The following is a 26,050-nucleotide window of genomic DNA, read 5'->3' as shown; positions in this document are numbered from 1 at the left end:
TACAAATGCAATGGGGTGTTTTCCTTTTCTCTGGTAACATTTATGTAACTCATCTATTGGGTCCCCATTTTTATTACCCATGAGTCAATATCATATTAATTCCTCATTTATTCCCCGAGCATATCGCTGTGCTTGACAAAGCAGAGTGCATGTTCAGATGCAAGCACCTTAAAATCAATTTCCTATCTTCATTTATCATAAGACTGTGCCTTGTTCTCTGGCAGTTAATTACTTGGAACAACTCTGGTCATCCCCGGGCACCTATGTCCCGATATTCTTAACAATAACCCTCAGCTGCTGTACCCCCGAACGGCGTACTGTTTGTTATAAGCATATATTTCTCCTCTCTATGCAGCAAGTTGGCTCTGCAGCTTTTGTATCTGCTTTAAGAACTTTGTATTATTTCCAGTGCTACTTTTTTCATTGTGCTGATTTCTCTTTTTAGATCAGGGAAAGACGCACCCTGCCCCATCTTTTACTTTATCTTTATTTAGTTCTGTTTACATTTACTAATATTCTATCAACTTACCAGTTTTCACCACAGTGTCCTGTAGTGTTTAATAGATCTCACCATTTAGTTCTGGCACCTGGTATCCCCCTTACCTTTTCATTATTGGATAGTTTACTAATTTCCTTTCTCATATAACCTCAGAAAACTTTCGTGTGTTTCCGATGCTAGGCTGACCAGTACAAGTGTCCCTGACAGAAAAAAAAATCCACTACGTTTGTGCACATGCGTCCCAGACACTAGGCCGACCTGTACAAGTGTCCCCGGCACCAAAAGCTATCCAAATTGTTGGTGCACATCTCTTTCCTGTGTCCCAGATGCTAGGTCAGCCTTTAGTGTTCATCTCTTTTCTTACTCAAAGTTTCTGTCGTCACATCGGAATCACGAGGAGAGAAACTGATCCACTCGAGGCCATAGCAGTGTGTAGGGCAAAAGCAAGTCAAAACAGAAGTCAAACTACCAAGGGTAAAAAAAAACTTTACCTTCAGCGGCCGCTACTCCCGAGTTTCCCTGAGGCATTTCTGTCCTCTTCTAATTTTCAGAAACAAACTACAGCAAATTCAGACAGGATCATATTATTAATGCATTTATTATTTTCCTTCCAAGGGGAGGTATAATTCCAATCACAAACAAGAGAATATATGCAGATGCTGGAAATCCAAGCAACACACACAAAATGCTGGAGGAACTCAGCAGGCCAGGCAGCATCTGTGGAAAAGAGTACAGTCCACTTTTTGGGCAGAGACCCTTCAGCAGGACTTCCAGCCAAGTTTCGTCTGGAAAAATGGCTGCGATCATATGTTCCAACCAATGCTCTTTTATACCTTTTCTTTTACAAGAGAACAGTAATTAGGTTGATCCATTCAATAACTTTACATTCCTCAGTAACCTTTTTTTCACATTCATTCTCTTAGAAGCTCTATACTGTTGACTCTGTTGTCAAAACATTCCCTTTGGCCATAAAACAAATCACCTATCATATAAAAAACAGCTTCCTCCCATAAAACACAGACTTGTGTAAGTTTTCCCTAACAAACCAGCCTGCACCTTGAGATTTCATAGACTCCATCTATGAAGTTACAAATCCATAAAGACCAGGGTTACAGATATATTTCCATAGAACCCATTTTTAAAAAGACCAACAAACACTCAATGTGCAGAGAGAGGTAAAAAACCAAATCCTGCAAACAATAAAAGCAAGCAAGAGCATTCAGAACGAAAGCGAGTCCATAGACACGAAACCCAGAGCAGGTTCACAACCTCAGGCTCAGTATCGCGGAGAGCAGAGTAAACTTTGCAGGACAATGAGTAGAACCGGCCGGACTCTTGCCATCAGTTCTGACACCCTGCCTTTGCAATCCATCTGGCCTGACATTCAGTAAAGACAGGAAACAAAACCTCCTCCATGAGTACGCTCAACATCAGTGCTCTGCAAAACTGTGCTGCCAGCCCACTAACATGCTCCCTATATACTCACAACTGTGTGAGTAAATTATGCTCGAACTTCATTTAAAAGTTTGCAAATGCCACCACCATAGATGCTCCTACCTCAACCAAATGATGAGACAGTGCACAGGAAGGCCTGGTGGCACAGTGTCAAGTCAACAACTTACCCCTCAATGTCAGTAAAATAAAGGAGTCATTAAGTTCAGGAAGTCATTAAGTACACACCCCTCTCTGTATCAATAGTGCTTTCGTGGAGATGGCCGAGAGCTTCAAGTTTCTTGATGTAAATACGGCCAACGATTTGTCCTGGTCCAGCCACGGAAGCACATGTTCCAAATGACTCTTACTAATTTTTAAAGATGCATCACATCTTGGTACAATCATTTCCCAGCCACAAGATATTGCAGAGTTGAATGCAGCCTTGTCATTGACACAAAACAAGTTTCCCTGCTTTGACTACATCTACGCTTCCAGCTACCTTGGGTCTTCTTCTTTTTCCCAAAAACTTGAGAGTATATAGCGCCGGACACAAAGACAGCTTCTATCCTATTGTTATCAGACAGAGTCATAGAAAACTACAGCACAGAAACAGATCTTTTGGCCCATCTAGTCCAAACTGAGCCATTTAAACTGCTTACTCCCATTGACCTGCGCTGGGACCATAGCCCTCCCGGCCATGTGCCTACCCAAATTTTTCTTAAACGTTGAAATAGAGTTCGCAAGCACCACTTGCAATGGCAGCTCATTCTACACACACGATCCTCTGAGTGAAGAAGTTTCCCCTCATGTTCCCCTTAAACTTTTCATCTTTCACCCTTAACCTATGACCTCTCGTTGTAGTCCCACCCAACCTCTGCGGAAAAGGCCTGCTTGCATTTATCCTATCTATACCCCTCATAATTTTGAATAACTCTAACAAATCTCCTCTCAATCTTCTACGTTCCAAGGAATAAAGTCCTAACATTCAATCTTTCCACATAACTTAGGTCCTCCAGACCTGGAATGTGAGGGTCACTAGTGAACTCAAGTGCAGGAACCACAGAGCCTTTAGCAACTAAAATAAAACTGAACATTTATTACAGAAATTAACAAGAAAAAGCTAACAAGACCACAGGCAAATTGTACAGAATCTTGATGAACTGATATCGCTCCTGATACACAGAACAACTCGGTCTGAGTTACACCTGACAAGGGACCACGACGACACAACAAAGAGAGGTTGTTCTCTCCCCCTGAAATACACCCTGGGGCACCTAGGAATTTCGGACATTGACATTACCATGCCAATTAAATGATCTCAAGTTGAATAAAAGTGATAAATACCAAGTTTAACAACCCCATGATCCCAAATGAGACACCTACAAAACAAAGTGAGAAACCAGGGCTAGTGCAGAGACAATTAGACAGAAAAGGTAAACAATCCAAGGATAATGCATACTCACCAGGTAACATTGAGAAAAATATAGTCCACTTACTGACAAAAAAAAACTTTTCTTAAAAACAATCCCGGTTGTGACACGGAACATTTGAACAGACCTCTCACACACTAAAAGACAAACTCTCCATTTCCCAGTCTACCTTCTGGCCCTTGTACTTTAATTGCTTATCTGCATTTTCTCTGCAACTGCAATACTGTGTTCTACATGCATAATTGATGTAATTATGTATGGCATCCCCTTCTCTCTGTTTCTCCATCTCCCATGCATTAGTCAGGATGAGGCTTTTCATTCCAGAACTAATGAGCTGTTCTCCTTCTTCAAAGAAGTGGGCTTCTCTTCCTCCACCATCAAATCTGCCCTCACCTGCATCTCTTCCAGTTTGCGCACGATTTGGGGGATGATGTGTCTGTTCCATTTTTGTTCATTTGTTTTGTGCGGGGAGGTGGGATTTGAGTGTTGATGATAGTGCTGCCTGTTTTGGTTTCTTGGCTACCCAGAGAAGAAGAATTTCAGAGTTGTATACTTTGATAATAAATAAACCTTTGTACGCCCGTCCTTACCCCAACCTCCTACCACCCCACCAGGGATGGGGTTCTTCTCCTACCATTCCACTAGTCTCTGCATCCAGCACATAATTCTCTGTAACTTCTGCCATCTCCATTAGGATCCAGCCACATCATTCCCTCACCCCCACTTTCTGCAGGGATCACTCCCTACATGACTCCCTTAACCATTCATCCCTCCACACTGATCTCCCTCCTGACACTTACCCTTGCAAGTGCCACACCTGCCCCTGAACCGCCTCCCTCACCACCATTCAGGGGCCCCAAATAGTCCTTCCAGGAGAGGCAACACTTCACCCACGAGTCTCTTGGGGTCATCTACAGTATCCAGTGTGGCCTCCTGTATATCAGTGAAACCCGACGTAGACTGAGAGACCACTTCATTCAGTACCTACGCTTCATCTGCCAGGAAAAGTGGGATCTCCTAGTGGCCACCCATTTCAATTCTATTTCCTATTCCCATTCTGATCTGCCGATGGCATGAACTTTGGTTCCATGAATTTCCAGTAATTGACATCCCCCCTTCACTATTCCTTTCTCACATTATCTCCTTACCTGTCCATCACCTCCCTCTGATGCTTTTCCCCCTTCCCTCTCTTCCATGGTCTTCTACCCTTTCCTATCAGATTCCCCTTTCTCTTTCACCAATCAATTTCCCAGTTATTTTCTCCATCCCTCCCCCCTCCCCGTTTCACCTATCACCTACCACCTTATACTTCTTCTCCCCCCCCCACCTTCTTACTGTGACTTCTCATTTCCACCCCTCCCCCCCAGTCTTAATGAAGGGTGTTGGCCTGAAACATTGACTGTTTACTCTTTTCCATAGATGCTGCCTGGCCTGCTGATTTCTTCCAGCATTTTGTGTGTGTTGAGAAGATAACAAATATGTGGCAAAGTGGGTCAGAAATATCTGAGCAATGAAATGAAACAATTGTAAATAATTGCCTGAGCAGATGATGAATGATCCATCTTAATATGTATATTGTGCAAATAATGAGGGCTTAATATTATGTTCAAATATTTAATGATCATGAATTTACAGTTTGAAAAGGAATTCCTTCCTGATTTTTTTTTAAAAAAAAGACAAAAACTGAACACTGAGATCTCAAATGGAAGCAAAAGGTGCAAGTCAATCTTTTGGTTCAAGAACCTGCATCAAATACTGAGAAGGAACAGAAAAAGGTTTCAGTATATATTCATATAAAGGGGGATGGAGTAGGTGATAGTTGGAACCAGATGGAGAGGAGATGATTGATGTTTAGAACCAGGTGGGTCGAGGGGAGGATGGGTATTGGAGGGATAGAGAAATTATTATTCCCAATTTCAAGCATCTCACATCCTCATTGTTCTCCATCTCCTCCCTCACCACGTAGACTTAAAAAGTATACTCTCTCTTTGTTCATATCTCCCATCCCCTCCCCTCACCTGGTTCCAGCATTCATATTCCCTTTTGTCTCCAATTAGGTTTTATAGTTCAGTATACTTCTGAGAAGGTGTCTAAATTTCACATAGGAGAGTAGGCAGTAGCAGAAAGTAATGATTTCTCTGATGGCAAAGAACAAAAATGAGATCATTGTTCAAAATTTCAATCTTTTTTTTTTACTTAAATCAGTTTAATAGAGCTACACTGCAAATACAAACTGAACACATCTGTTGATCAGTGTGAATGCCAAGTCATTAGCTTAATAGATTTCACAATGCAGAAATCACAAACAAGGAAAATAGTGCTTTGATTACATTCAAGACCAATCAGACTTTCCACGCACTGAATTAATAGTTCACATCTATAAACTTTTTTCTCCTTCCCTAAAATCTCAAGTGTAGAACTCCTAACGTCCACTTTCTTCCTATAAGATATACATTAAAAAACATGGCTTTTGTGACATCACCTGTGCTATTTAAACAATGTCTTCACTTCACTCACCTTTTACAACTTGATAAATGCTTGCATTTTGTGTCATGGAAAGCTTTCTTTAAAAATGGGAACAAAAAACAAGAGATTAAAGTGTTTTGTGCCAGGATAGGGGTTTTTAAATTAAAGTACATATATTTCACTATATACTACCCTGAAATTCACATTCTCAGGGTGAGATACAAGCAATGCAAAGTTATCTGAGCAATGAGCTGGACTCCATTTCAAATTAACATTCTTCAGGAAACAGTTAATAACAAATCTGCACATTTATTTCCTAACTGTTCAAGTTCTACAGAAGCCAATTAAGGATATCCTCCTTGGTGCCAGCCATGAATGGCAAAAAAAACAACTATTTACCTCTAACTACTTATCCACCATCAGCCCCAATTCATTAAATGCATATTCATCTTTTTAATTAGGAGCTAAATTCAATGCTTTATTTCTAGACTCGTAATTAGTAGCATTTGTTTCCTCTTAATTTCAGTTTTGGAACCCACAGGATTATTGGCAAACTAGTTGTTTTTCCCCAACTAGCAGTAGATCCAGTGCCAGGTTTAGATCTTCAAAGCTGAGATTTGCCAAGAAGTTCCTCTTCAGTTCGGTTTGCACTGTTGATTCACAACTCATTGTAAACTGCAGGCAGGTGGGCAGAAGCTGGTAGCAAAGCCAGTCGAATAACTTCTCCGCAGTGATTTCAGCTGACGTGAGAAGCTCTGAATTCCACAGTTGTAGGTGCAACATGTTTGCAGCAATTCTTGCTGATAGGCGCTATAAATGGGAAGAAAAAAAGTGAAAAAACTGTATTTATAGTTTATAGTAACACTGAGATTACAAAACAAATTGTAAGATTTTAGGAGGTTTGTCATGGAAAGTAGTAAGTGAATAAGAATCATAGCAAAGCAATTACATGAATTTAAGATTAGAAATCTTAAATTCTTGAATAACAGACCCAAGACATGAAAATGAGTAGCAGCCAAGGATTTCAATTATATTATTTAAATAATTTGAAGAGGATGCATTGGTTGTAATCTTCCAGAATTCCATTGATTCTAGAACAGTTCCCACTCACTGAAAGGTAGCAAATGCAACCGCATTATTGAAGAAAGGAAGACGACAGAAAACAAACCTACAGAGCAGTCAGACTGAAATCAGTATTAGAGATAAATGCTAAATTCAATAAGGAAATGGCAACATAGCACAGAAAATAATAAGATTAGACACAATCATTGTGAATTTCTTTAGGGAAAATCATGCTTAATAAATCTGTTGATTTGTGTTGAGGTTTCATCTAGCACAGTAGATCTAGGAAAAAGAACAGGGATGTGGGGTATTTGAACTTTCAGAAGCCCAAGGTGCCGCATAACATTATTAAACAAAATTAGGGTCTACTGTATTAGTGGTAATTTATTAGCATGGATTGAGATTTGTTATTGGCCAAAAAAATCCAAGGAGTAAACACATCATTTTTAGGTTGGGAGGCTGAGAATCATGGAGTACTGTAGAATGGGTGCTGGGGCACCAACTGTTTATAATTGAAATCAATAATTTAAAAAGGAGAGGAACCAAGTGTAATATATTCAAGTTTGCTGATGGTAGAAAGCTGAAGGCAATATGGCACTGGATCATTGGGATTTCTTCTGGGGAAGATACGACCTGTACAAAAGGGACAGGTTGCACCAGAACAAGAGGGGAACCAATATCCTCGCAGGCAGGTGTCCTACAGCTGTTTGGGAGGGTTTAAACTAACAGCAGTGGGATGGGAACCAGAGGCATAGGGCTGAGGATGATGCAGTTGGTTTACAAATAGAGCTAGTGTGTAGTGAGACTGCTAGCAAGGACAGGCTGATGATAGGGCAAAATTACAAATCATAGTCATCACAGTTTCAGTTTGGTTTGTATGACGTGTCGATATCACTGAATCATGGCTGAAAGATTATAGCTAGCAGCTTAACTTCCAAGGATACACATTGTTTTGAAAGGACAGGCAGGTAGGAGGAGGGGGTGGTGTGGTAAAAAAAATGGTCTGTTGGTAAAAAATGAAATCAAATCATTAGAAAGTGACATAGGATCAGAAGGTGTAGAATCATTGCAGGTCAAGCTAAGAAACTGCAAGGGTAAAAAGACCCTGATTGGAATTACATACAGATCTTCAAAGAATAGCAAAAATGTGGTTTATAAATTGCAACAAGAGATAGAGAATGTATGCCAAAAGGGTAATGTTCATAATCATGGGGGATTTCAATATGCAGGTGGATTAGGTATATCATGTTGGTGTTGGATCTCAAGGGGAGGGAATTTGTAGAATGCCCATGAGATGGCTTTTTAGAGCAGCTCATGATAGAGCCCACTAGGGGATCAGATATTCTGGATTTGGTGTTGTGCAATAAAATGGAATTGATGAACAAGGTTAAGGTAAAGGAATCCTTAGGAAGCAGTGATCATAATAGAATTCACCATGAAAGTTGAGAACGAGAAGCTAAAGTCAGATACATCAGTAATACAGTGGAGTAAAGGGAATTACAGAGACACGAGAGAGGAGCTGGCCAAAACTGATTGGAAAGGAACACTAGCAAGGATGACGGTGGAGCAGCAATGGCTGGAGTTTCTGGTAGCAATCGGAAAGATGCAGGATAGATACATCCCAAAGAAGAAGAAATATTCTAAAGGCAGGATGATGCAACAGTGGCTAACAAGACAAGTCAAAGCCAACAGGAAAGCCAAAGAACAAGCATATAATAGAGCAAAAATTAGTGGGAAGGTAGAGGATAGGGAAGCCTTTTTTTAAAAAAAAAGGCAACAAAAAAAAAACATAAAGGAGGAAAAGATGGAATACAAAAGTAAGCTAGCCAATAATATTTAGGTGGATACCAAACATTTTTTCAGATATGTAAAAAGTGTATAAGAGTGGCGAGAAGGGGTATCGGACAGCTGGAAAACAATGCTGGAGAGGTAGTAATGTTACGATAATCAGCAGTTTTGAGCCCCTTATCTAAGAAAGGATGTGCTGGCATAGGAGATGTTCAGAGGAGGTTCACGAAAATGATTCTAGGATTGAAAGGCTTATCATATGAGGAGTGTTTGATGGCTCTGGCCTGTACTCACTGGAATTCAAAAAAATGAGTGGGGATCTCACTGAAACCTATCAAGTGATTGAAAACCATTGAAAGGCCTTGATAAGAGTTGAGGTGGAGAGGATAATTCCTATGCTGGGGGAATCTAAGACCAGATGACACAGCCTCAGAATAGACAGACACCATTTAGAATGTAGATGAGGAGGAAATTCTTTAGCTAGAGAACAGTGAATCTGTGGAATTCATTGCCACAGGTGGCTGGGGAAGCCAAGTCAGGGTTTCGGCCCGAAATGTCAACTAATCTTTTCAACTGATGCTGACTGACCTGCTGAGTTCCTCCAGCGCATTGTGAGTGTTCCTTTGACAACAGCATCTGCAGATTATTTTGTGTTAAGACAGAGCTGATATTATCAAGGGCATGAGTGATATGGAGAGAAGCCAGGAGATTGGGGCTGAAAGGGAAACGGGTCAGCCATGAAGGAACTGCAAAGCAGACTCAATGGGCCAAACAGCCTAATTCTGCTCCTATATCTTACGGGCTGTGAGGAAGTTACTATGAAGCTTCAGAAGACAATGACAAGTCAAGTCAGTGAATAAAAACACACTTGGCAAAATATATTACAGGAAATAAATGGAAAGGTGGAGCATTTTTTTTTAAATGATGAAAGGTTAAATGTTGTTGGCACTCAAGTGGATGCATTTATACACAATCACTGAAAGTTAATATGTAATTAGGATGACATAACAGTTTTTTTATTGCAAGAAGGTTTGAGTACGAAAATAGAGACATCTTGCTCCAAGTAGACAGGACTCTGGTGAGACTGTATCTGGAACAGTTCACCTTAGGAAGCATGTAGCTGTGACATGGAGATGACAGTGAGTAGTCACAAGTGGAATCCCTGCAATGGCAGGTTTATCATAGATGAGCAGAGATTATTCATACTGGGTCTATACTCTCATGTTTAGAAGAATAAAAAGTAAAAAATTAAAATGTAAAAAAAATTTACAAAGTAGATACAGGAATGATGCTTCCCCTGACTGGTGTGCCTCAAACCAGAGTCACAGTCTCAAGTAATTAGCTGTTCAGATTAAAGAGAAAAGAAATTTCTTCACACCCTAAAGAGCCTGAGAATCCTCAAATGACAAGAATATTCATGACAGTAACTTGGAGAATTAAAAATGTTAAGGGAATCAAAGAGATATTGCAAGAAATTGGTGCCTCACATGAATCATCTTACTGATTGGGGGAGGGGGGAGCAAGCTCCTTACAAACATCGAGGTGTATGACTAAACTGGAAAACTGTTCCACAGGTCAGTCAAGCAATAGTCAGAAAATCCTTCTGGTGAGGGGTTGACTGGAATGTGCTCAATCAGATCTCGGTGGTTTATATACCACAGCCTGCAGCATGTAGCCTTTATTTCCCTGTCCAGTGATGCCAGCTGTAAAGGCATTTGTCTAGAATAGGGGTTCCCAACCTTTTTTATGCCATGGACCCCTACCATTAACTGAGGGGTCTGTGGACCCAAGGTTGGGAACCCCGCTCCAGAACAAGATGAAGCAGGAGTTTGGTTCTGACATGGAGTAAGCGGCCACATTTTAGTATACACTGTGACTTTAAACCTGCGGCCCAGCAAGGCTCCACATTTAAAAGTAAAATAATGAATGAGACAGAAAACAAAATTAAATTCAAGAACTACCTACCACTGTCTGCAACTGGTATTAGTACAGAGAAAGGCTGCTATCTGCATTATTACATACAAGTTCAAAGTAAATTCAAAGGAAGATAAATCTACTTAATGACACAACAAAATATTGGAGTTACTCAACAGGTCAGGCAGGATCTACAGAGGAAGAAAGAATAATCTCCATTCTTCTCACTTAGGCCATAAGACATATGAGCAGAATTTAGCCATTCAGCCCGTTCTCTCCTCAACCATTTCATTATGGCTGATGTATTTTCCCTCTCAATCCCATTCTCCTTGTAACCTTTCACGTTCTGACTAAACAAAAACCTCTCAACCTCCACCTTAAATACACACAGTGACTTGGCTCCACAACAATCTGTGGCAATGCATTTCATAGATTCACCATCCTCTGAATAAAGAAATCCCTCATCTCTGTTCTAGATGGTCACCCCTCTATTTCTAGGCTGTGCCCTCTGGTTCTAGACTCCCCTTCTATAGGAAACATCCTCTCCATATCCACTCTATCTAGGCCTTTCAACATTCAATAGGTTTCAATGAGATCCCCCACCCTATCCTACTAAATTCCAGCGGGTACAAGCCCAGAGCCATCAAATGCTCCTCATACAATAACCCTTTCATTACCAGAATTATTTTCTTGAACCTCCTCTGAAGTTTGTCCAATGTCAGCACATCCAACATCACATTTGCCTTCATCTTCCCTCCCCCACCCCACTTAGTTTCACCTCCCAGCTTGTACTCTCTCTTCCCCCCACCTCATCCTTCCCTCTTCTTTTCTAGTCCTGATGAAGGGTCTCAGCCCAAAACATCAGCTCTTTATTTCTCTCCATAGATGCTGCCTGTTGAATTTCTCCCGGGGGCGGGGGTGGGGGGGTTATTACTTTGGGTTCCCAGCATCTGCAGAATCTGATATTTATTTATGGATGAACATGTTATTGATCCTAAATTAGACCGAGCTACAGTACATTACCTTAAAATGTACCATTTTAACCATGCAAGGGTAGGAAAATGTGTTAATCTCCTATAGAAATTGTTAATAAATAATTTTGGATATAATTACTGTACTCACTTTCTTGGGATCTCTGCACAACAAAAGCTTCACCACCCGTCTCACATTTCTATGAACGTAGTCTGGCAAAGGTGGTAGCTTGTTCTCTTCATAACTCCTGCTCTCCAGATAATTCATTCCATGTGGATAAAAGGGATTTGGAAGTCCCAGGATCTCATAGGCTAGTGTACCGACTGTCCAGGCATCAGATTTGCTATAATCAATGGATGCTCTGGGTCCAGGCACTGCTGTACAAATCTAAAAAGGACAAGAGCAGGGGTTTGATTTAAGCCATTGTGCATCAACATTCGCAGCTGGTTTGAGTGCGGCTGTGGAAATGCACATCGCAGCTCAAACACAAACTACGCTCAAGTGCCAGATTCATTTTGTGCTGCCCCAGCACTTACCTCAGGAGCCATGAGACAGGTATTTCCTCCCCGGTCAACCTCCATACTGGTAAAGGGAAGCTTCAATCCACGATCACAGTTTGCCAGACAGCAGCCAAAATCCGTGATCACTAAACGTGGCCAGCCAACTAAACAGTGGACAAAAATAGAAGAATTGTGTTTGTTTTTACATCACAAGCTGCCTTTATTAAAAAAATTACAACTGAGGGCAAAGTGATATAAAAACTTTTTGAATCATGTTTAACCAAATGCCTCCTGTGGTATCACAGAAATAGTATGGTGGGTACTGCATGAAAAATTGACAGTAAACACTTTCATCTTTCACAAAAATGTAAGACAAATGTATGTTGTAGACACAAGGTCAGGTCTTCCCCCTATATAGTAGTATGTTTGGGAATTCTGCACAAACCTTGTACGTCTTACCTTTATTTTCTTTGATGAGTCATGAAAAGTCTGCAAGTCTCTTTTAGGAAAAAAAAATGCAGCAAAGAAATATTTGTGGTGGTGGGATTAAAAAAAAACTTCCAAATGATGAAGCCACCACACATAAAGTCTCCTTTTAGTTAGACATCGGTATACGATCAGCAATGGTCTCTATGCCATTCACTGAACTGCTGTTGTAGATAATTTTTGTGAATGTTATACTTTACCTTTGTTTATTCTTTGTTGTTAAGATTGAACATTTTACTAAACAAAAATTGTTTTAAGTCATTGAAAGTTTCAGAAATACAAACTTTGATAGTTTACAGAACTTTCCTTGCCCCTACCTGAATCGAACTCCACCAGAATATTATCAGCCTTCAGATCTCTGTGTGCAATGCCATTCTGAACCAGATGATCCACTCCCTCTAGTAACTGAAGAATCATTTGCACAGCGTACCCACTCCAGGGGCTACACACTTTCAAGTATTGCTTCAGGGTACATGGATAGCTAAGATACAAATGACAAATAGCAGCTGCATTTGGTTTGCCCAAAATGTATCGAAAAGCCTGTTAGAGATCCCACATTGCTTCATTTTATTCGAAAGGCACCAAAAATTTTAACAGGACTTCATAGCATCGGCCCAAGGCCTTTTCTTCTACTTTCTTCATTTTCTCCATCCCCGCCCCCCATAAGGAACTGATTCTTGATTCCGTGATGCTCCTTTGTTCCAAAATCTTATTTCTTTAAAACATAATGTCAACATAGCATGCAACAAAATTATGTAGCCACGGAAACTTCAAAATAAAGTTCTACATTAAATCAATCTCCTCCCACATGCTAAGCTGTGCACAGCAATGGAGGTATAGATCCCCAGCATGTGCATTCCAGTCCTATTGTCACAGAGATCAGCTAACTCAATACAGAACTGATGATCAGAGTCATGTGAAGCCATGGAAGCAAGTGGTGGATGGTCACCAACAGCTGGTGCATATCGCAAGACTTGCTTATGCAACCACTGATACGAGGCAGATAATCTCTGAAGAGTATTGTTAATGGCTGGGAGCACCTATCTTATAAAGACACTGCCCAGAAGGCAGCATTGACTCCTGCTTCTGTAGAAAAATTTGCCATGAACAATCATGGTCATTGGAAGACCATGAATGCCCATGTGATACAACACGGCACATAACAAATGAACGAATATACCACAAAATGCCAACCTATATTTTTTTTTTAAATTGCAGTTCATAGCATGTTTTGCTCAAGAATTAGTCTTTGGAATGCTGCAACAAAACTCCATCCCAAGTTGCTTACAATACTATTACCAAGCATAGTCTGAGTATTAACTGAAATTATCTTAAGTATGAGCAATTGTAGCTAATAGATCTCAACATTTTTTCATTCATTCCTGAGACAGCAAGAAAGGAGCAACAGTTAATCTGCACACATGCAACATCCAGTAGCTGTAAAATCACATGTATAATAGATCCACTTGTGTACAGATTGCAAGTTCCTCTACAGATATTGTAGCCCCACAGCTTTAATATGGTCACCATTTTCCAAAGATAATTTCTTATTAAACAAAAGATAGACAATTCAGATAGATATAAAAAGAGGTCCGTGTAATAACCTTAAAAATCAAAACCTTTCACATTGCACCATTATTTGTAGTATTGTTCCAATATCAATGTGGGATCTGTGAATCATGAGGTAGAATACCTATATCCTGCTTATGTAGGTTATAGGCTCTTACGTTCCTAAAACTCAGTCAATCTCTTGTGTTCTACACTGTAGCATATACTTACCTGTTCTATCATGGTCAAATCAGGCTGCCTTCCCTCCCAGCACTAAGCACATTACTTTGCAGAGCTAAGTGCTTCAGTCAGTAAGCACAGTCTAAACTACTTACCTTTTCATCACCAGAAAGAGTGTGTGGCTGCGTCCAAACCCGTTGGGATTCAAACTTTTGGGCAGTACATCAGGATACTCCTCCAGTGCTCCGGTCAACAGAGGAACTTTGGCTGTAAACGCCCGGACAATCTGGATGATGTTTGGATGTGGTTTCAGCTTCCCTATGTTATAATAGGAGGGTCTAACCAGAGTAAGAGAGAGAAGTCATGTAGTTCAAGAGAAAATTACAACTAATGACTGTGGCCTAATATCTGTAGGTGAGATAACATTCAACATTATACCTTAATTTTTTTTTGCATTTCCTGTTATTACTGTTTATAAGTTTATTGATGTACAGATTTATAGGGTCATAGAATCTGACAACACACAAAGAGATACTTTGGCCTAACTTGTTTATGCTGATTGTGATGCACATTATCATGAGTTCCCGCTTTCCATCCTTTCACAGACTTACTTTTTGTTCTGCTCTTAAAAAAAAGACTTTTTACAGTAATTCTTTCAATTCTGAAAAAGTGTCCTGACCTTAAACAATAATATACTTTCCTATGCTACATTACTGAATTTTCCCTTTCTCTACTTAAATTACTTCAATTGAAATTGCTGTTGCACTCCCAACAGGTTGGTGGAGTTGCATTATACATCATTTACAGAATTCCTATCTTGATTCATGGTTTTTTCACTCCATGAATGTTTGTATACGCAGACTTCAATCCCAAGTAGAGTAGCTCTAGTTCTGTTAACTTGTTCAAGCTTTGGGGAAAAAAAAATTCTTCCTAATTTCTTCTCTAATCTTCTACTGACTACGTTTAATCAATGTCCCTTAATAAATCTCTTTTGCATCCTCTCCAGCACTATCACATCTTTCCTATACATGTGTTGATGAGAACTGTATGTAGGACTCAAATTATAGGAAACAATTGCTAAAAGTAATATTGTCATTTATTGATGTACAGATTTATAATTGTCTATGATGATTGTGACGCTCATGCCACTTAAACATTTTAATTTGCTGTCTCCATCACCTCCTCATTCTGTATGGAAAAACTCACCTCAAATCTTCTTCAAATTCCTCTGCTCTCACATCAAACCCATGCCCCCTAATTGTAGATTCCCCTACCCTGGGAAAAAGACTCTGACCATCAACCCCTTCCATGTTCCTCATAATCTTATAACCTTTATAAGATCAGCCTATAACATTCCGGTGAGAACAAATCCAGTCTATCTAATCTCATAACATAATGAAAACTCTCCATTCCAGGCAACATCCTAGCGAATCTCTTCTACATTTCTTCCTCATATTACCACATCCTTCTTGTAGTGCAGCAACACTAACTACAGACATGACTAATGTATCTATTGTACAGCTGCAAAACTGTTCCAACTACAACACCTCACATAAATTCTCTTCTGTAACCTAGTCATCTATGTTACTGTTTTCAAAAAACTATGAACTTGTAGATCAAATGGACTTTATCTTTTTGTATATTAACACCAAGCTTCCTGCCATTAACTGTACGTGTCCTGCCAGCATCTCTAAAATACATTGTCTCACATTTGCCTGGATTAAATTCCATCTGCCACTACTCTGCTCAAATTTCAATTGATCTATTTCCACTTAGACAACCTACAACTCCACCAATATTAATGTCTATTTGTGTTCTATCCCTTGCGGTCATTGCAGTACCTTTCTTATAAGTTCACGTTCTAACTACCATCAGAAGGCCTCTCATCATGGGCACTAGCCTCCCCAGCATAGAGGACATCTTCAAAAGGTGATGCCTCAGAAAGGCAGCATCCATCATTAAGGAAATGCTCTCTTCTTATTACTACCACCAGGGAGGATATACAGGAGCTTGAAGACATACACCTAATGTTTTAGGAACAGTTTCTACCCCTCAACCATCAGATTTCTGGACAATGAACCAACCCATGTACACTACCTCACTATTTTTGTACAATGAGTATATATATTCTTATTGTAATTTATTGTATTTTTATATATTGCACTGTAATGCAGTCAGGAAACAAATTTCACAACACATTAGTGATATTAAACCTGATTCTGATATACAGTACTAGAAACTTCATTGTTTAATGTTTCTCATCTCTACTGAGACTGCCTCTATATCATGATTGCAGTGAGCTTGTCCTTTATTAACAAAATTACCTCACTTAGCCTTCTACCCATCTGTCTTTGGTTACCTAGCAACCATGTTACTGTAATGGTTTATTTAACTGAATACGTTATTGAATGCATTTGATTCAATTTGCATGGTCGCTTGTATAATCTTTGTCACTTCTAGTCCTTTTGCCAGTCACGTGAAATGTGTGTTCTGATTATCAATGATGTTGTCATTGGAAGTAATGGTCTAATGCCCATCTTAGTGTTTTATACACTACAGGGCGTAATTGGCCTAAAACCATGTTACAAATTAGGACAAGGGAACAGTCGGGAAAGGTTTAAATCAGATTGTCAAATGGATGGGAATCCAAGGATACAATCAGAAGGGAGTAAAGCCAGAATGAAAATAGAACATAGGGGTTCTGCGCAGGAGAACTCAGAAGATAGAGAGAAAGAAAAAGGCAAAAGTACAGTTTATTAGTAAGGGACCAGAGGATACAAGCACAACTGTGTTCTAACAAGAGTCAGAATGAGGAAAATGGATAAAATAAGACTAAAGACTATCTGAATTCACACATTTTAAACAAGATAGATGAATTCATAACAAACAGAAATTTTCCTTGCACCTTTACTTTAAATCAGACAAGCAGGTAAACTTGGATGACTGAATGTAACAGAAAAAGGAAAATCCACCCCATATCAACAGAATTTAACTTGTTGGTCTATCTACAGTCATTTATTTCAACAAATTCATACTAAAGAGGCATTAATAAAGCACCAATACGTACAGAACTAATTCTTTGGCTTTACTAAACTCTCCAGATAAAGCATTAGGGATGGTTGGCACCAGTTCCTTCCCCATTGTTCTCAGGATAGCATCACTGGATGACTCTGCCTGCAATGAGAAGTTTACAATGAGGAGCTTGGAGGGGTGGGGTATCCAGTTTAAGATGTCACCACATAAGCTGGGTGACAACTTACTGGTAGTTCATAAGGCAAGAAATACAACTAAATACTTCATGAATAACACTTTTTCTGTTAAACGATCACCGCAAACAATGTCGAGGCGAGTGAAGGCCAGGCTGACTCGAGGCTCAAGGCGTTCACATGCGAAGCAAAGTCTGATCACGGCACACTTGAGAAGAAGTGGCTGGAGTGAAGTCAAGGCATATTCAAAATGGAGTCAGAATCGGAGATGGAGTTGGAGCGAGTGGAGAAATATTGGAGCAGAGTTGTTTTGGAGCCTAAACCAAGAGCGAAGTTGGAGCAATCTAAGCGCCAGATCAATTTGGACAGGTTGGCTACAGGCCGGAACGTGGTGGTGGAGTCCGGGCCCAGAGCGTATTGCTGTGGCAGGCCCGGGTCCCAGTGTGGGGGACAACCCAGAGTTTGGACAGCTTAAATGCTGGCCCAGATGGACTGAAAATGCAGGGTGTCGCAACCGGAGGCGAGGGTCGCGCCACTTCTGCTCGCTGTGCTGAGGCTATAAGACTGCTCCGGGCTTCATGTCTGCAAGCTTTGCAGCGATCTGCCCCACTGTATGACGAACCGAGGTTGAGGCTATGGGCTTCATGTCTATGGACTTAATTTTTTCATCTACATGCTGTTGTTTGGTTTTATTGTTTGCGCAATTTGTGTTCCCCTCCGGCACATTGGGCACTGGTCTTTTATTTTAAGCTAGATTCTCTCAGGTTTGTAAGCAGACAAATCTCAAGGTTGTATAATTTATACATACTTTGATCATAAATGTACTTTGAACTTTGATATCATGGCAATAGTATTTTGTCACCTAATAATCTTCATTATATGAGGAACCAGAACCAAGACACAAAGACTTAAGTGCAAGCCATGACCCAACTCAGAAATCTACAAATTGTTAATAAAGTTTCCAACAAATGAGCCTTTTTCTTGCATTAAATTTGATATTTTAACTACAGCAAGTAGTATATCAGTGACACACATCAAAGTTGCTGGTGAACGCAGCAGGCCAGGCAGCATCTCTAGGAAGAGGTACAGTCGATGTTTCAGGCCAAGATCCTTCGTCAGGACTAACTGTTAAGGGTCCTGATGAAGAGTCTCGGCCTGAAACGTCGACTGTACCTCTTCCTAGAGATGCTGCCTGGCCTGCTGCGTTCACCAGCAACTTTGATGTGTATTGCTTGAATTTCCAGCATCTGCAGAATTCCTCCTGTTTGCGTTAGTATATCAGTGGCTGTTTTGTAAATTAAAGAGAACTATGGAGGAAAAAAATACAACTTTGATCAGTGCCTTGTGGGAGTATAGAAAAGACCCAAATATCCCTTTCCCCTGGGACATAAATGGAACTTGATTCAGTTCCCAGTAGAGTCCTTCCTTGCTGAAAGAAGTGTTGATGTGAGGGAAAATTGAAGTCAGATCTCCTTGGTTTGCAGTATGAGGGGAGTCAGAGATTCAATACAGAAACAGGCTCTTCAGCCCCCCAAATCCATGCCAACTATCAACCATATATTTTTACACTAATTCTACCCTAACCCCTTTTTTCTCTTACTACATTCCCATCAGTTCATCTCCAGACTATCTCTCACCTAGACAATTGGGGCAATTGACAACTCCAGTTAACCTACAAACTTTTTTGGATGTGGAGAAAACTGTAGTACTTAAGAGGAAACCTACATCATCACAGGAGGAACACTCAAACCTTGTACGATCAGCAGCGAACCCCAGTCACTGGAGCAGCAATGTTGCTTCTTATGTCACAGGGCATTTCTAGGTGAGAATAGTGCTGACTGTATTGCAAGGATAACATCTCTACAGCCACCTATTAGTCTGAAGGAATTATTTGTCCTCTGCAATTGATTTTGGTACCACTTGGGAAGAGTTTAATTACTCTGCTGTACGGACCCCAAGATGAGGCCAATTCCAGTGGTCAGGTTCCTATGTTCAGTGTGCAGAATCTAACTGCTGTCGATACTTTTGTTACAAATATTTCTCAATCCTACTGTTAGTTTTTCTTAAAAGAGGAATAATTTTGAGATTTACATAACTGAAAGTATATGCAGCAATTGAAAAAGTCTTCACCCCACCCCCCCACATTTATTTATTTAGAGATACAGTATAGAACAGGCCCTTCCGGCCCAATAAGCTGCACCACATAGCGACCCACATATTTAACCCTGGTCTAATCACAGCAATTTACAACAACCAAATTAACCTACTAACCAGTACACCTTTGGACTGTGGGAGGAAACCAGAGCACACAGGGGAAATCCACACAGTCACAAGAAGAATGTACAAATTGCTTACATTCAGCGCCAGAATTGAACTCTGAACTCCAAGCTGTCATAGTGTCATGCTAACCACTATGCTATGATCTGTATTCAAGCTCAATTCTAATATTGTACAACCCTAAATAGTAATGTTCAGTTTGAGCTCAGATGGGGAATTCTCATTGTAAATCATGAATACAAAAGATTCCACTGATAACTGCAAATATCTGTTTAACTCACATTTAAGTTCCAAAGCATTTTTAAAGCCAGAGGGCGGCTAGTGTCTCCCAGAGGCCTGGTGCCCGGGTAGCCGGCGTCCCCAGTGCCCGGGTAGCCGGCGTTCCTGATGCTCGGGTAGCCGGCGTCCCCCACAGGTTCAGAAGGTGGATCCCTCTTCAAAACTATAAAACTCAGACTTGATGTTTCCTGTGAAACTGTTGAATTATTTGTTATTATTTTGGAACAAACACTGGTGACATCTGGTACAACAGCAGCTTTCTTTTCCTCATTTTCACTTTCTGGCTGTCGCTCTTTTGTCATTATTTTACTGCTTGATTTTGGATTGGCCCCTTCAGAAATAAAGGCCTTGTACACAGCTGCATTACATCCTTTTCCAAGGGGGTCTCCAATCTCGTAATCTTCAAAACAATGGCCAATAGTGGGCAAAGGTACAGAGCTTTCATACTTTGTTTTCTTTCTTTTAAATTGTGTCTGCCAAATGAAAAAAAAAGCAGAAAAACAATTTTATTAAGAGCAAGGCACAAACTGTAATCAATGGGTGGAAATGGAAATTTTTTAAAAAGCACTTTGTTTTGAATGAATTAAAAGCCTTCAATTAGCTTTGGAAGTAGCACAGACAAAGTTTCAAGTCTGCCACTAGCACTTTCATTAGTCCACAGAATTAAGCTGTCACCCTTTACCACCAGGTTTCTGGACAAATGTCCTTCTCTTTCGACGATGAAGGAGGATGTTACTGTTGTTCTGTGTTATGGATTGAACTAATGAATTTATGGACCATGGATTTTATCCCCCAGACTTGAGGTTTTTATATTCTTTGATTTTTGCCCATTTCTTTTTGTTCTGTTGTATGAGGGGAGGGAGGTTGGCGGTTGATGTTCTTATTGCGATCTGTTAGTTTTTTTTGTGCAGGGGAGGGGAATTTGGAGGTCAATGTTCTTGTTGCGTTTTGAGCGGGGGGGGGGAGTGGGGTTTGGGGGTTGACAATTGAGATCCCGTTCTTTTTTGTATGGTGTGTGGGTTTGGTGTTTCTCTATAGGACTTCTATGTTCTTTCTTTATTTCATGGCTATCTGGAGAAGGACCCGGCTGGTGGCAGACTTCGGGATGAAAGGTCCCGAGTTCGAATCCAGCCGGCTCCCCTGCACGCTTTCCATCCGTGCTGGGCTGGTGATCTCTTTGGAAACTCACCCTGCAGAAGGCAATGGCAAACCACTGCTGTAACCTGCCTTGTACGCAGTTTCCCACTACGTCAGAGAGGCGTGGAGGGAAATCGTCCGCTAACCGGAGAAATTCTAGATGCGATGTACCTTTCCTTTCTATCTGGAGAAGACAAATCTTAGGGTTGCATATGGATACACGCTTTGATACTAAATGAACCTTTGAAATGATCCAAGGTATACCTAGGAAAGTAAGGCATCATCCTAAATAATCAAAAAGGCTCTATGACAGGGATTTTGCTAAAATCTTTAAAAAGTAGTGACATTTCTTCTTAACTTTTAATTTGTTCCACCATCTTGAAAAGGTATAGAATCTCCCTTTTGAGATACTGGCCCACAGGCAGCAATTCCACATTATATTGGTCAAATCTGATATTAAATACAGGGGCATTCAAAACAGTATCTAGAAATGATTGGATTCTACAAGTATTAGGAAAGTTTCAGTGATCACTAAACAGTTAATGAAACAGTAATTTCCAATGACTGTGCCAGTAGCAGAATGTACAGATGGGTGAAACTTGGATCAGAGAAGATTTAAGGAAGTTCCGATAGATGTGTTGACAATAATGAAACATTCAAGCAAAGCAAATACAAATAAATTGTTCCCATCTAAGAGGACAGAACCAAAAGGGCACAGATTGAGGTAATCGGAAGAAAAAACAAAAGACACATGAAAGGGGTTAACACACACACCCCTACTCATAATTAACGCTGCATGGACAAATCAATGAACCAAAATAAACTTCAAGAGAACCAGGGAATTAAATAAACAGGATTGCTATTACAAAAAGAAAACAAATTTAATCAGCTGAACGGGTTCTTTCACTGCTGTAATGATTCTACGAAATTAGAAACTGATGTCTTAAGTTGTTTTGTTCTTTCAGTACCTCAACAAGAGAATTGGCACTAAGCCACATGAATCTGGAGCAATAACATAAAAGATACCATAAGACAAAGGAGCAGAAGTCGGCCATTCGGCCCATCGAGTCTGCTCCGCCATTTTATCATAAGCTGATCCATTCTCTTATTTAGTCCCACTCCCCCGTGTTCTCAGCATAACCTTTGATGCCCTGGCTACTCAGATACCTATCAATCTCTGCCTTAAATACACCCAGTGACTTGGCCTCCACTGCTGCCCATGGGAACAAATCCATAGATTCACCACCCTTTGACTAAAAAAATTTCTACGTATTTCTGTTCTGAATGGGCGCCTTTCTCAATCCTTAAGTCATGCCCTCTCATACTAGACTCCCCCATCATGGGAAATAACTTTGCCACATCCACTCTGTCCGTGCCTTTTAACATTCGAAATGTTTCTATGAGGTCTCCCCTCATTCTTCTAAACTCCAAGGAATACAGTCCAAGAGTGGACAAACGTTCCTCATATGTTAACCTTCTCATTCCCAGAATCATTCTAGTGAATCTTCTCTGTACCCTCTCCAACGTCAGCACATCTTTTCTTAAATAAGGAGACCAAAACTGCCCACAGTACTCCAAGTGAGGTCTCACCATCGCCTTATAGAGCCTCAACATCACATCCCTGCTCCTATACTCTATTCCTCTAGAAATGAATGCCAACATTGCATTCGCCTTCTTCACTACTGACTCAACCTGGAGGTTAACTTTAAGGGTTACCTGTACGAAGACTCCCAAGTCCCGTTGCATCTCAGAACTTTGAATTCTTTCCCCATTTAAATAATAGTCTGCCCATTTATTTTTTCTGCCAACCACTTTCCAACATTGTACTTCATTTGCCACTTCTCTGCCCATTCTTCCAATCTATCCAAGTCTCTCTGCAGACTCTCTGTTTCCTTAGCACTACCGGCCCCTCCACCTATCTTCGTTTCGTCAGCAAACTTAGCCACAAAGCCATCTATTCCATAATCCAAATCGTTGATGTACAATGTGAAAAGAAGCGGCCCCAACACTGATCCCTGTGGAACACCACTGGTAACTGGCAGCCAACCAGAATAGGATCCCTTTATTCCCACTCTCTGTTTCCTGCCAATCAGCCAACGCTCTATCCACATATGTAACTTTCCCGTAATTCCATGGGCTCTTATCTTGTTAAGTAGCCTCATGTGTGGCACCTTGTCAAAGGCCTTCTGAAAATCCAAATATACAACATCCACTGCATCTCCCTTGTCTAGCCTACTGGTAATTTCCTCAAAAAATTGTAATAGGTTTGTCAGGCAGGATTTTCCTTTAAGGAATCCATGCTGAGTTCTGCCTATCTTGTCATATGCCTCCAGGTACTCTGTAACCTCATCCTTGACAATCGACTCCAACAACTTCCCAACCACCGATGTCAAGCTAACAGGTTGACAAAAATTTCCTTTTTGCTTCCTTGCCCCCTTCTTAAATAGCAGAGTGACATTTGCAATCTTCCAGTCTTCCGGAACCATGCCAGAATCTATTGACTTTTGAAAGATCATCTCTAATGCCTCCGCAATCTCCACAGCTACTTCCTTCAGAACACGAGGGTGCATTCCATCTGGTCCAGGAGATTTATCTACCTTTAGTCTATTCAGCTTCCTGAGTACTTTCTCTGTCGTAATTGTGACTGCGCACACTTCTCTTCCCTGCCACCCTTGAGTGTCTGGTATACTGCTGATGTCTTCCTCAGTGAAGACTGATGCAAAATACTCGTTCAGTTCCTCTGCCATCTCCTTATCTCCCATTTCAATTTCTCCAGCATCATTTTCTATCGGTCCTATATCTACTCTAACCTGTCTTTTACTCTTTATATACTTGAAAAAGCTTGCTAGCTTCCTTTCATAGTTAATCTTTTCTCTCTTAATGACCTTCTTGGTTTCCTTTTATAAGGTTTTAAAAACTTCCCAATCCTCTGTCTTCGCACTAATTTTGCTTCCTTGTATGCCCTCTCCTTTGCTTTAACTTTGGCTTTGACTTCTCGTCAACCACGGTTGCATCCTTTTTCCACTCGAAAATTTCTTCTTTTTTGGAATATACCTGTCTTGCACATTCCTCATTTCTCGCATAAACTCCAGCCACTGCTGCTCTGCTGTCTTTCCTGCCAGTGTCCCTTTCCAGTCAACTTTGGCCAGTTCCTCTCTCATGCCACTGTAATTTCCTTTACTCCACTGAAATACCGACACATCAGATTTCGGCTTCTCTTTTTCTAATTTCACAGTGAACTCAATCATGTTATGATCACTGCCTCCTAAGGGTTCCTTCACCTCAACCTCTCTAATCACCTCGGGTTCATTACACAATACCCAATCCAGTACAGCGGATCCCCTAGTGGGCTCAACAACAAGCTGTTCTAAAAAGCCATCTCACAGACATTCTACAAATTCTCTCGCTTGAGATCCAGTGCTGACCCGATTTTCCCAATCTACTCGCATGTTAAAATCCCCCACAATTATCATAACACTGCCCTTCTGAAAAGCCTTTTCTATTTCCAGTTGTAATTTGTAGTCCACATCCCTGCAGCTGTTTGGAGGACCCATAAAGATTCTGCACCTTCCGATCCTATATCATCTCTTTATAACGATTTAATATCATTTCTTACCAATAAAGCCACGCCTCCCCCTCTGCCTACCTTCCTATCCTTCCGATACACCGTGTATCCTTGGACGTTCAGCTTCCAGAGACATGCATCCTTACTTATTATACATGCAAGTAAATTTTAAAGCTGTGATAAATCTGTGTTATTGTCAGCCAAGTTCTCTTGCACTGCAAATGTAGAATCTCATTGTGGAAAAAAAATGTTCAACGCAAATTTACAATGTCAATGTGCAACTCGCTTCAATTTACAGCGAATAGAACCAGCGACCAGTCAAGAGATCAGACAGCGGTGGCATATAAAATTGCTATTCGCCGCAAAATTGATGTTGAGAGCTATCATGTATTTGGTTATTTAAAACCATAGGATTAAACACAACCAGTGAACATCAAATTAAAATAAGACGGTCTATGCGCAAAATCTTTTTTTTTTCCGTATGACATTTGCAAGTTTCCTTCAAACACGCGAACCTGGGTACTAAAACGACATATTTTCCCTTAATGAGGGAATTTGGTCTGAGATCCCTTTACCTGCAACTGGTCGCACACAGTAGTGCATGCTCTTATCTCCTCTGCCTGCTGTTCGATGAAGCCCAGGCCCAGGCCGAAGGCCAGCAAGGTCCCGCGGTGCCGTCGAAACGCCTGGCGCTGCAGCTGGGCGGCCAGGCTGCCAACCGAGTGGCGGAAAAAACGGTAACGGGCTGGCAGCACGTACTGAAGCGGCTGCTTGACCCGAGGCCGCAGGACCGGGGCCCTCGGCCCGACTCTGATCGCGGAGGCGACGTGACGCAAGGTCAACCGGCCTAGCTGCCAGCCGCGGGCCAGCAGCTTTCGCATCGACATGCTGGAAGCTTAGAAGCGAACAGGGCGACACTTCAGGCCCCGGTCCCTTCGCCGGGGACCGGCCGCGATGTTGCTGCGTCAACCGCTCGGCTTCCGAGTAGGTGACCGACGGCGAGAGCGCAATTTGTGAGCGCAACCCGGCGCTGTCACCATGGCAACAGCCCAATAAACAGCTCCAGGCCTAGTGCCTGTCAACACACACCAACAAACGGCAGTACAGTACATTGTGTAGTAACTTCTCCTCCCGGGGCATACCCTGATGCAGAAACTGAAAACACCTCCGCCCTGCTTCAAGGTAATGTCCTGTGCCTGGCCTAGCACATGCGGGGAAAAGGCCCCATCCGACTGAAAAGTGTAAACCGTGATCGCTCGAAATGAGCCACTTTTAGAAAGTCAGTAAATTACAGCCAACAGCTTGAA

At 41.1% G+C, this 26,050-nt stretch overlaps 1 protein-coding gene across 1 annotated transcript; it reads right to left on the bottom strand.

The window, feature by feature from the left end:
• Positions 1-4,786: 4,786 nt before the first annotated feature.
• Positions 4,787-25,775, bottom strand: pink1 (PTEN induced kinase 1). The gene is made up of 8 exons (XM_063032940.1): positions 25,319-25,775; positions 20,044-20,514; positions 17,347-17,453; positions 14,435-14,617; positions 12,869-13,032; positions 12,102-12,229; positions 11,716-11,952; positions 4,787-6,639 (listed from the first exon to the last, which is right to left on the bottom strand). Exons 1-8 carry the CDS (start codon positions 25,628-25,630, stop codon positions 6,373-6,375), a joined length of 1,869 nt encoding a protein of 622 aa, XP_062889010.1. The 5' UTR covers positions 25,631-25,775; the 3' UTR covers positions 4,787-6,372.
• Between the last annotated feature and the right edge of the window lie 275 nt (positions 25,776-26,050).

Source organism: Mobula hypostoma, chromosome 25, assembly GCF_963921235.1.
Source record: "Mobula hypostoma chromosome 25, sMobHyp1.1, whole genome shotgun sequence".
Classification (NCBI taxonomy): Eukaryota; Metazoa; Chordata; class Chondrichthyes; order Myliobatiformes; family Myliobatidae; genus Mobula; species Mobula hypostoma.
The sequence above is the reverse complement of the archived record's forward strand: the minus strand, read 5'-3'. Positions and strand labels throughout refer to the sequence as shown.

Bases quoted from the DNA above. Each gene is read 5' to 3' on its own strand.
- pink1 (XM_063032940.1), bottom strand. From the start codon at position 25,630: ATGTCGATGCGAAAGCTGCTGGCCCGCGGCTGGCAGCTAGGCCGGTTG. The intron at 11,953-12,101 runs GTAAGTGCTGGG...TGTCCTTTTTAG, and splicing joins CCTGTCTCATGGCTCCTGAG to ATTTGTACAGCAGTGCCTGG. The intron at 6,640-11,715 runs GTGAGTACAGTA...TCCCATTTATAG, and splicing joins TGTGCAGAGATCCCAAGAAA to CGCCTATCAGCAAGAATTGC.